The sequence below is a fragment of the Mastomys coucha genome, unplaced genomic scaffold (assembly GCF_008632895.1).
Source record: "Mastomys coucha isolate ucsf_1 unplaced genomic scaffold, UCSF_Mcou_1 pScaffold15, whole genome shotgun sequence".
Taxonomy (NCBI): Eukaryota; Metazoa; Chordata; class Mammalia; order Rodentia; family Muridae; genus Mastomys; species Mastomys coucha.
This window is the reverse complement of record NW_022196897.1, coordinates 14,854,890-14,864,619: the sequence shown is the minus strand read 5'-3', so window position 1 is coordinate 14,864,619 and position 9,730 is coordinate 14,854,890. Positions and strand designations below refer to the sequence as shown.

The 9,730-nt window shown below is 51.5% G+C and overlaps 2 protein-coding genes across 5 annotated transcripts in view; both read right to left on the bottom strand.

The window, feature by feature from the left end:
- Positions 1-3,120, bottom strand: part of Cacfd1 (calcium channel flower domain containing 1) — an 11,765-nt gene extending 8,645 nt beyond the window's left edge. For all 3 annotated transcript variants that reach the window (XM_031369477.1, XM_031369479.1, XM_031369478.1), the window contains exon 1: positions 2,949-3,120. In XM_031369477.1, coding sequence (XP_031225337.1) covers positions 2,949-3,066 — 118 coding nt within the window. In that variant the 5' untranslated portion in view covers positions 3,067-3,120. The remainder of the gene's footprint in view (positions 1-2,948) is intronic.
- A 523-nt stretch (positions 3,121-3,643) lies between these two features.
- The window catches only part of Adamts13 (ADAM metallopeptidase with thrombospondin type 1 motif 13), a 31,487-nt gene continuing 25,400 nt past the window's right edge, over positions 3,644-9,730 (bottom strand). For both annotated transcript variants that reach the window (XM_031373337.1, XM_031373338.1), the window contains exons 24-29: positions 8,312-8,516; positions 7,117-7,429; positions 6,255-6,401; positions 5,833-6,009; positions 4,372-4,556; positions 3,644-3,835 (exon numbers count right to left, since the gene is read on the bottom strand). In XM_031373337.1, the coding sequence (XP_031229197.1) occupies positions 3,644-3,835; positions 4,372-4,556; positions 5,833-6,009; positions 6,255-6,401; positions 7,117-7,429; positions 8,312-8,516 (1,219 nt within the window). The remainder of the gene's footprint in view (positions 3,836-4,371; positions 4,557-5,832; positions 6,010-6,254; positions 6,402-7,116; positions 7,430-8,311; positions 8,517-9,730) is intronic.

Genomic DNA, 9,730 nt, shown 5'->3' with positions numbered 1-9,730 from the left:
GAAGAAGAAGAAGAAGAAGAAGAAGAAGAAGAAGAAGAAGAAGAAGTAGTAGTAGTAGTAGTGGTGGTAGTAGTAGTAGTAGTAGTAGTAGTAGTAGTAGTAGTAGTAGTAGTAGTAGTAGTAGTAGTCATCAGGCCTGGGGGGCTGGAGACATGGCTCAGAGGTTAAGAGCAATGATTGCTCTTCCAGAGCTCCTGAGTTCAATTCCCAGCAACCACATAGTAGCTCACAACCACTATGATGGGTTCCAATGCCTTCTTCTGGTGTGTCTGAAGTCAGTGTACTCACATATATAAAATAAATAAATCTTTTTAAAAAAGTCAGGCCTGTTCTGACTTCAGTGTGAACCTTAGCAAGGGCTGCCTATGTGTATGCACTAGGTGAACTACTCGAAATGTCTTCTAACTTGGAAAATGCCACTCAGATTTATTTGGGGTTGTTGTTTATGATTGCTTGGTGAGGGTGTCCAGTTTTGTTCAGTTTGGTTTTCCTTTGAGACAGAGCCCTGCTCTACAGCTCAAGCTGACCTCAAACTATCGTGCTCCTCAGCCTCCTGGGGGCTGGGATTACAAGCATGTTCCACTATGTCTGGCCACATCTTGAATTTGGGTCAGGACAGGGATGCCCCTTATGATACACCAGGGAAGATCCAAATGACAATCCTACATGTAAAACATCAGGCACATGACCCTGAGCATGTTTTTTCTAAGCTCATTTTTCTCTCCTACACATGGGAAGGTTGTGTCCCAATCCTAGAATAGCAAGACACCATGAGGGGACAATGTGTGTGCTCTTCTCCAGAATGTGACCGCTCTCCAGTGTGGAACCCCAGTGAGGCCCCTCCCCTCTGACTGCACCTTGGGGTTACAGTCTGCCCCAGCCACCCAGGCTTCACCAGGAAGTCCCTCACCAGGAACTCTGGGAGCCCCTAAGGACATTGCTAGGAGCTGCCCAGCCTGGCAGGACACAGGCAGGGAGGGCAGAGTGTTGGCCCTCTGAGGCTGCAATTAGCACCAACTTATTAAATTTGCAGCATGCCTAAGTCACCTGATCCCTCCACTGGGCCTGGAATTCCACCATTTTCCACTTTCCTGTGTTACACTATGCAAATGGGAGCTGATGCAGGAGAATGGACCAAATGGCAACTCTTCACAGCTTCTATATCACAAAGTCTCCTTCTCTAATAAAGAACTTGTAGGGCAGTGGTGGTGCACACCTTTAATCCCAGCACTTGGGAGGCAGAGGCAGGTGGACTTCTGAGTTCAAGGCCAGCCTGGTCTACAGAGTGAGTTCCAAGACAGCCAGGGCTACACAGAGAAACCCTGTCTCGTAAAAAACAACAAACAAACAAACAAACAAACTAGAAGTGGCACTCATCCATGCGTGACAGCAGCAAAGTTTCCAGGGCCACAGGGTGAGGGACTATCACCCCTGCCTGTGTGGAGCTAGGCCTGGTCTCACCTGAGGGCCCTGCACTCTTGTCCTTAGCATTCCATCTACAGTTACTCCACCATGCTGTTCTCAGAGCCAGCTTTGGAAGGACCAGGTCACAACTCAGACGAACAGGAGTCCTTTGACAACCGAGGACCCACTTGGGGTGCTCATGTCTTCCATATAAAGATGTCACTATCCAATTCTACCTTCCTCAGAGCTACTGTCTACAGAGGCCTAAGAACCAGAATAAATCCCTTCAGTAAATAAACCCCTTAGAATATCCTTCATTCCAAGAGAGGATAGCCCTATGTCAAAGCGACCAGCTAAGCCACAGCTCCTGTCAAACCCCTATTGAGTTTTTAAAGCAAATACACGTTTTCCTTCCCTCCTGTGATATGCCAGTATTCAAAACCTTGATGCCCACCTCCTGCCCCCAATCTGTAGGTTCAGGGGACAATTTAAGTTACTGCCACAGATCTCCCGTAAGATTTCACTGATAGCTTGACTCAGCAGGAGTGTTGGGGAGGCCTTCAGGAGTAGCACAGACACCCATAAGAAGCGGGAACTGGGTGGGATTTCCAAAGTCAATGTAATCTAGAAATCACCTGGTCACCGATTGAGTCACCAAGATGGAGAGAGGGTAGCCGCCTACAGGATCTTCCTTGCTCCTGCACCCCTTAATACCACCTTGAAATAACTAACTGCACTGGAGAGGACTTAATCAACTTCAGCAGACTCCCTCCAGAGCTGCCTTACCAGGGCAGCACACACCTAACCCTACCCTATCCATCTGACCAGCAAGATCATCTGGACTGAAGGGGCTCCAAGGTATTCCTCCATGCAGGACAAGAACTGAGTCTGCTCCTACCCACACAGTTCCTGCTCCGGGACTAGGTAGGCAATGGATCCTCGGTCCATCCTTTCTTGAGACCAACATTCACCTGTGCTTCTACGAATTCACAATGAAAGGGACACACAGGATTTAGCAAACACATTTGGTTCAAAGGTTTTGTTTGGAAGGCCAGCAACATAGCTGCACTTAAGAGGCGGATCTGCCTTCCTCTTTAATTCTTTTGGAGCTGAAGCAGAGAAAGCTTGCTGGTGTTGGGGATACCAGGCCGACAAGAAGCATTAGTAGAGTGTGGACAGTAAGAACCCGAGGAGAAGCTGCCTCTTAGCCCACTGCCCAGCCACCCTGAGGGCCCACCCTTCTCCTGGCACCACCTGACCCTAAAACAAACTTCCCAGCCTGTGGAGAGCTGCCTCCCATTTATGAATAAGTTTTGTCCAAAGGCTGGGGATTTGGCAGTCCCACTCCAGTCCAGGTGAGCATCGCCAGGCCGAGGCGGGGCCGGGAAGCGGCAGACGCGCGTCCTCGGTGAGTCTCAGCTCCTCTGATCAAGGCCAGAAAAGCTGGGCTGTAGCCATCGAGCTCTGGCGGCGGCGGACTGCAGGCCGGAGGCCGGGAGCCATGGCAACCCCGGGGACGCCCGCTCCCGGGACGCAATACTCACACACGGCCCCTAGCACTCCCGCCAGGCGGCACAGCCAGCGGTACCACCATGTCATGCCCTCCTCCTGTGCCGGCGGGGCTGGGCCGGCGGCCGCTCCGGCGGCGCCCGAGCCGCTCATGCTGAACGCTGCGCGCGGCCCCAGGCGCGCACAAAGGGACGTGTCCACCCGCGCGCGGCCTTGTGGGAGAGGCGGTGATTAGCATAGGGGCGGACCCGCAGGCCGTAGCCGGGGGCGGGGGGAAATGGTGTATATTAGCATAAGGGGCGTGTTTACAGACTATCTGGCGCCTTATGCCACCCAGCAGGTGCGCTGGATCTGGTCTGGCCTTTTCTCTTTCCAAGAATGGAAGACGTCATCTAGAAGTGGCCGAAGACCCTATTCAGACCTCCAGGGAACCCCGCCTTGCAGTAAAAAGAGCTTTCAAGCCAGGCTTGTTATGGGCAGCAGGTTATGGATGGAAAACCCCAGTCTGGTGTCCTGTATCCTTTATTAACCACTGGGGGCTGGGACTGTTTTTCTGATCTCCACCTCCCAGTCCCGGCCCTTCTGCACCTGGAAGAGTTCACTAAAAGAGGTTCCCTAAGGCTAGCAGGCATTAGAACTTCTCAAGAGGCTAGAGTTGCATACTCCAGGGATGGTCACCCTTTCTGGAGTATGGTTGCCTCCCTTTTCTGGCTGGCCGTTGGAGAGAAATCTAGGACAGAGCCAGACTGCTGTCCTGTTCCGGTGTCCTCGGCGGGATGGTCCAATACTGGCCCTGGAGACTGGCATGCGCCTCCAGGAAACCAGGGCTAAACTCCAGTTCAGCCTCACTGCCTTCGGACTCCCAGTAGAGCACCTGCTGCCCCCAAAATGTTGTGGTCCTCAGACTGTGGCTATCCCTGACCTGTGGAGAAGCAAGTAACCAGAACAGGCGATCACTATTTTTAAACCCCTGGCTACTCAGAATCATTTTTGTTTCTTGCAGGAGCCCACATGAGGGACACTCAGTTCTACCCAAGAAACTGAAGCTCAGACTTTGGGCCCCTTGATCAGAACACACAGCCAGGTACCAGAGCTAGGATCCTGCTCAAGACTAAGTCTGAGGTGCTCTGGCACCTTGTAGAGCATACAGAATCTCAACCCTACCTGTGCTCTTCTGAAAACAAACAAAACACCAGACATGAACACGATGCTTCCTCCACCCTGGGTCAACAGGCCATGGACCTCTAGAATAGGCCTTCTCTCTTCCTTCGTGCGGGTGGAAACACAAGCATTTGCTGGAAACCCTCCTCATTCTTTCCAATAATTTTGAAGTTTTGGATGAAAAATAAGCTAAAAGTGTACCCTAAAGCCAGCACTTACTCCCTCCTTCCTAGAGACAGCTCTCCAGAATCATATCAAAAGATCACCCCATTTGTGTCCCCATCCTGGTGGCCTCACCGAGACATAGTTGGCATTGGTCCCCTCAGAAGCAGTGCCCATGTCACTGGCCAGGGCGCGGATGGCAATGCGGGCCTGTGGGGCCACACTGATGAAGACCTTGCAGGTCCCTGCCTTCTTCCCGTCTGGGTTCAATGAGGGTCTCACAATTTCACCCCGAGGTCCAAAGAGCTGCCTGTCACATTCTGCAGGCAAGAACAAGGATAGACTGGGTGTGGGCCCTCTCAGGGAGACTACTGACACCAGGGTGTTGCCTGACTGACTCTTCCCTCCCTGCTGCTGTGCCTTCACTCTGACCACTTCCAATAGACTAGCTTCAGGCAGTGATCTGAAAGGGGCAGTCAGTGTTGGCTCAGCAGAAGTGTCTTGTACAAGCCTGACAACTTAAGTCTGATTCCTAGGACCCACATAGTGGGAAAGAACCTCTAACACTGCTCCCCACCCCTGACCCCTACACACTAACTTTTCTGATGAGGGCAGAAGAGCTTTTGGTTCTTGCCACACAAGCCTGATAACCTGAGTTCAACCCCAAGAACCCGTGTAAAGATAAAAGGAGAAAATCTGTGGAGTCCCCCCCTGCCATCCATACCCACATCATGCCATGTGCATGCCCACACACGTACATCGTAATAAGTAAGATAATTTTTAAAGGGAGTGAAAGGTTTTGGTGCCCTCTGCAAGGAGAAGGGAACAATGCCATGCTTTGTGCAGGGGATTTTAAAAGAGGAGTCAATAAACTGGGCTACACAGTACTTAAAATGCTAAACTGACTGAGAAGTTGAGTTTGACTATGCTGTCCAGTGCTGTCATCAGTGGGAACCCTGCCGCACCTAAGCCTCACTTGAGGCAGATTGTCTGCGTGTGAGAAATGAGAAGCAATGAGGAGGAAGCCAGTGGGCAGGCTCCCCGTGGGACCTTGCTGCCAGCACAGCTCACTGCTGGAGGTGGCAGGGAAAAGGGTGGCAGCATGAAGCCTTTGCAGAGGCAACACCTCTGTTGTATGCCTTTGCTGTATCGTTTTCATGTGAGTTCCATGCAAAAATGTCTGGAGTTATCGAGGTAAGACATCTTCAATCATCTTGCACTTTTACATCAAAACCCTGAGGTGATCGAGAGGGCCAGTACTGTTTGGGTTCTGGGTAAAGCAGAAATCCACGAGATGATTCTCTTTCTGAGGAATATATAGTACAGGCAGCTTCCCTGTGGGTGCTAGCATACACATACAAGTCACAGGAAGAAGGCCGTGAGTGGCCTGAGGAATGGGACTAGGACAGGAACCATATCTACATCCACCCATCTGGTTCATGGCCACAGAGGAACTCCATCCTGCTTTCAGTCTTCATTGGGGCCAGATCTCTCCTGCCCTGCACATGGATGGCCCTGTTGAAAATGCCCTGTCCACAGCAACACAGGCACACCCACCCAGTGAGAAGGTAGGGAGGCCCGGGCACCTTGGTGTACCTTTGTAGAAGGTCCCTGGGGCAGGTCCGCTCCAGTACTGTAGCAGCACTCCACTTCCTGGCAGCACACGATGCTGCCTCACCACCAACGTGTTGGTTTTGGTGCTGAAAGTCATGCCAGCCATCTTCCAGCATGTCTTCCTCCATGTGAACCTACCCCAGATCAGCAGCAGCTCCCCTAGAAAGGGCGGGCAGTGAGGAACCAACACCCCCCCCTTACTGGCTAATGTGACAGAGTAGGGGGCACGTCGCCAGAGCTCTCATCCCCCCAGTTTTCCAGTTTTCTGTCTTATAAATGGAGATTGCCACACTCCAGTCATGAAAAGTAGGAGCATAGCAGGGGCATCCTGCCAGGAGTGGGATACACTGGAGTTGTGTGCCGGAGCCTCAGCCCAGCTGTTGCCCACATGCCTGCGGATATACCTGCACTACACTTGAGGGAGCTCTCGAGGATTTGGAGGGTCACCACTTCACCTAGAGGTCTCCCAATGGCCACCACACAGTCTAGCGGTCCTTGACCTCGCATGTCAATGGTTCCTGTGGGCTCCAGGTACTGCCTTCCACAGGCACCTACAGAGGAGGAAAGGACTGAGGTGACCGGAATAGAGCAGGGCTGGAAACTGGAGCTGGCAGGGGCTGAGAAGGGAGCTATATGTCACAGCAATAGTCACCATCCAAGGCACTAGGCCACGTCTGTGTGCTTCAGGGAAAGGGAGGCAGGGTGGTGTTTGGGCTTTGGAGTGCACGGACCTGAGCTCCTGACCCTACAACCTTCAGGTTGTTTGATGGGGATGGAAGTAAAGGTGTGTGGTGTCTGAGCTGGAGAGACGGCTCAGTCAGTAAAGTGCTGTCTTGTAAGCGTGGGACCTGAGCTCAGTCCCCAGAAGCTATATTTTAAAGGGCAGGTTTGGATGTTCACACTTGTAGTTCCAGTACTGAGAAGGCAGAGGCAGGTGGGTCCCTGGGTTCAACCAGCCAGCCTTGGGCTCAACCAGCCAGCCTTGAGCAAGCTCCGAGTCAATGAAAGACCCTATCTAAAACAAGATAGACAATTCCTAAAAAATGACACCCAGGGTTGTCCTCTGGCCTACACATGCACATGTACACGCACACCTGCACCTGCATACACACACACACAGAGGAACATACACATGTAAAAACTGTGGCTTCCCTTTGCCAGATGGGAACGAGGCCCTGAGCCCAACAATACATGATCTAGCGCCTGAGTGCTTATCCTGTGAGATGGATGCCAACTTCCGCAACAGGAAACAGGAAGAAACCTCACCATGCTCTTCAAGGTTTTCCTGGAGCCCCAGAGACTGGGAGGCTGAGAAAGGGGTGCGGGTCTGAGCTTGGGGCTGGGACCACTGCAGAGAGGCAACGGTAACAGCAGCCTGGGTCTGACTGGGCAGAGTAGCTTCCTTATAAGGCAGTGAACTGGAGGTCTCCTGGCCTGCACAGGGTCCAGTCCAGCAGCCTCTTACAGTCACTGGTTTGGGCAGGTGCTGGCAGAAGTTGGCTGGCACAGGCACTTGGGCCTGGGGTCCAATGCAGGTGTCATGCCGGCGTTGAATGCCATCCCCACAGGAGACAGAGCACTGTCAGGAAAGTGGAAGATCATGGTGAGCTTGTCAAAGAGGGGCAAGACAGAGTGGCCACAGGACAATATGGTGTGACAAGCACCACACACTGAGGAGTAGCAGATGCCTCTGCTTTACAGGTGAGGAGACTAGAGCTGAAGAGATGCCTTTGTGGGGGCTCACATGTATACAAGACCTGGGGGTCTCGGAGTCCAGCCATGAAGAGATGACTCAGCAGTGAAGAGCACTGACTGCTCTTCCAGAAGTCCTGAGTTCAATTCCTAGCAATCACATGGTGGCTCACAACCATCTGTCATGGGATCTGATGCTCTTTTCTGGCATGTAGGTGTACATGCAGATAGAGTACTCATACACATAAACTAAATAAATCTCTCTGTCCCTCGGGGCCTTAAAGAAGGGACCAGGGTGACCTCCTCTGCCTATAGATTATTTGACACGGAGTCTAGTGTTTGTCCTGTCCTCTTGCCATTTCTGTCTCCGTCTTACGTCCGGAGTCCTTCTGACCAAGGTGAGGCGAGATAGGGGAGCAGTTTATCCTATCTCTTCTGTCTCTGTGCTGCCTACGACTCTGGATGAGCTCCTGCCAAGAGAGCCAAGCCCTACCCAACTTGGTCCTTCTAGTTATTTGTTGGGTGCTTGTCACAGGATGACATTGGTCTCTTTGGAATTGAGGCTTCCAGTGTCTGCAGACCCCAGGCCTCTCGAAGCCCAGCTGTCTGGGTCTCCACGCCTTGCTGTGTCCCTGGCTCTAAGGGTACACAACAGCAGACCCTCCTCTCCTTCCAGAGTCATAGTGAATAAGGAACATAGACCCCCTCATGCACAAAGTCCCCTTGCTGATGTCTTGACTAGAAGTCCCAGGACCAGGACCAGCCTTACCTCTGTCCAGGCACTGAGGTGCCACCGGTATGCACAGTCAGCAATGAGGCAGGGGACACTGGCCTGGGGACGCACCAGAGCCTTACAGAGAGTTTCATCCACCTCATTGTCATGGCCCTGGTCAAGTTGCATGCAGGCCACCATTTGTGTGGCAGTGCCAAGGCCACAGCTGGCTGAGCATGGGCCAAGGGACAGGACTTTCCATCTGCAGGGAGAGAAGGTTCCAGTGACAGCTATGTGGGCCTCTGTGTGTGGGACTATGGAAAGACCCTCAGCTTCTGCAGCAGTCCGTGATCTGCACAGGCTCTAGGCATGGGTCTCCACTGACCTCACTGAGCTTCAGTGTTGCCCTTCATGCTTGTGTCATTGATTAGCCCAGTGCTGCTCTGGTACCCTTGGGAACCACGGCAATCGTATGAGGCAGACTAATACCCCACTTCAGGCATGGATGGCCTGTACCACTGGCATCTGACTCTGCACAGCTTTTGTCCTGGAGGGGAGGGGTTGTTCTGTTCACTACCAGATGGGCATGATTAACTTCTGCCCACTATAAGCCATAGCAAATATCCCTAAGTGTGCCCATTAAACTACAGTTTCCAATATGCCCTTTGAGGCAGAATTATGCCTGGCTGAGAAACTAGTGCCCTACAAAGAAGAGAGACTGTAGACAAGTCAGTGCAGACTGCAGAGTGACCACACAACACCTCAGTGGTGACCAGAACTCACATGTGCATGCAGTTCCCACAGAACAAACAAACAAACAAACAAACATTTAGCTGGGTGTGGTGGCACATGCCTACCATCCCAACACTTGAGAGGTAAAGAAGGCCTGAGGTTCAAGAATTCAAGACTATCTTCAGTTAGTTACATAGAGAGTTTGAAGCTAGCCTAGGCTACATAAGACACTGTCTCAAAAAAAAAAAAAAAGCAAAAAAAAAATCTGAACCATTTATAAATATAGCAGGCAAAAATAAAGAGCACAGATAGGGAACTTTAGCAATAATAAAGAAGGCAAGACACATGTGCTGTGGGTCTCAAGTAAATTCTAAGCTACAAAATTTAAAATCATTACATATACAGAAGGGAAAGTCAAGCAACTTGATTTAAAAAATAAAAAGCCTGGCGGGTTGGGCTGGAGAGATGGCTTAGTAGTTAAGCGCACTGGCTGCTCTTCCAGAAGTCCTGAGTTCAATTCCCAGCAACCACCTGGTAGTTCACAACCAGCTATACTGGGATCTGATGCCCTCTTCTGGCATGCAAGTGTACATGCAGATAGAGCACTCAAACATAAACTAACTAAATAAATCTTTTAAAAAAGAAAGTCTGGGACTGGTGAGATGGCTCAGCCGGTAAGAGCACTGACTGCTCTTCAGAAGGTCATGAGTTCAAATCCCAGCAACCACATGGTGGGTCACAACC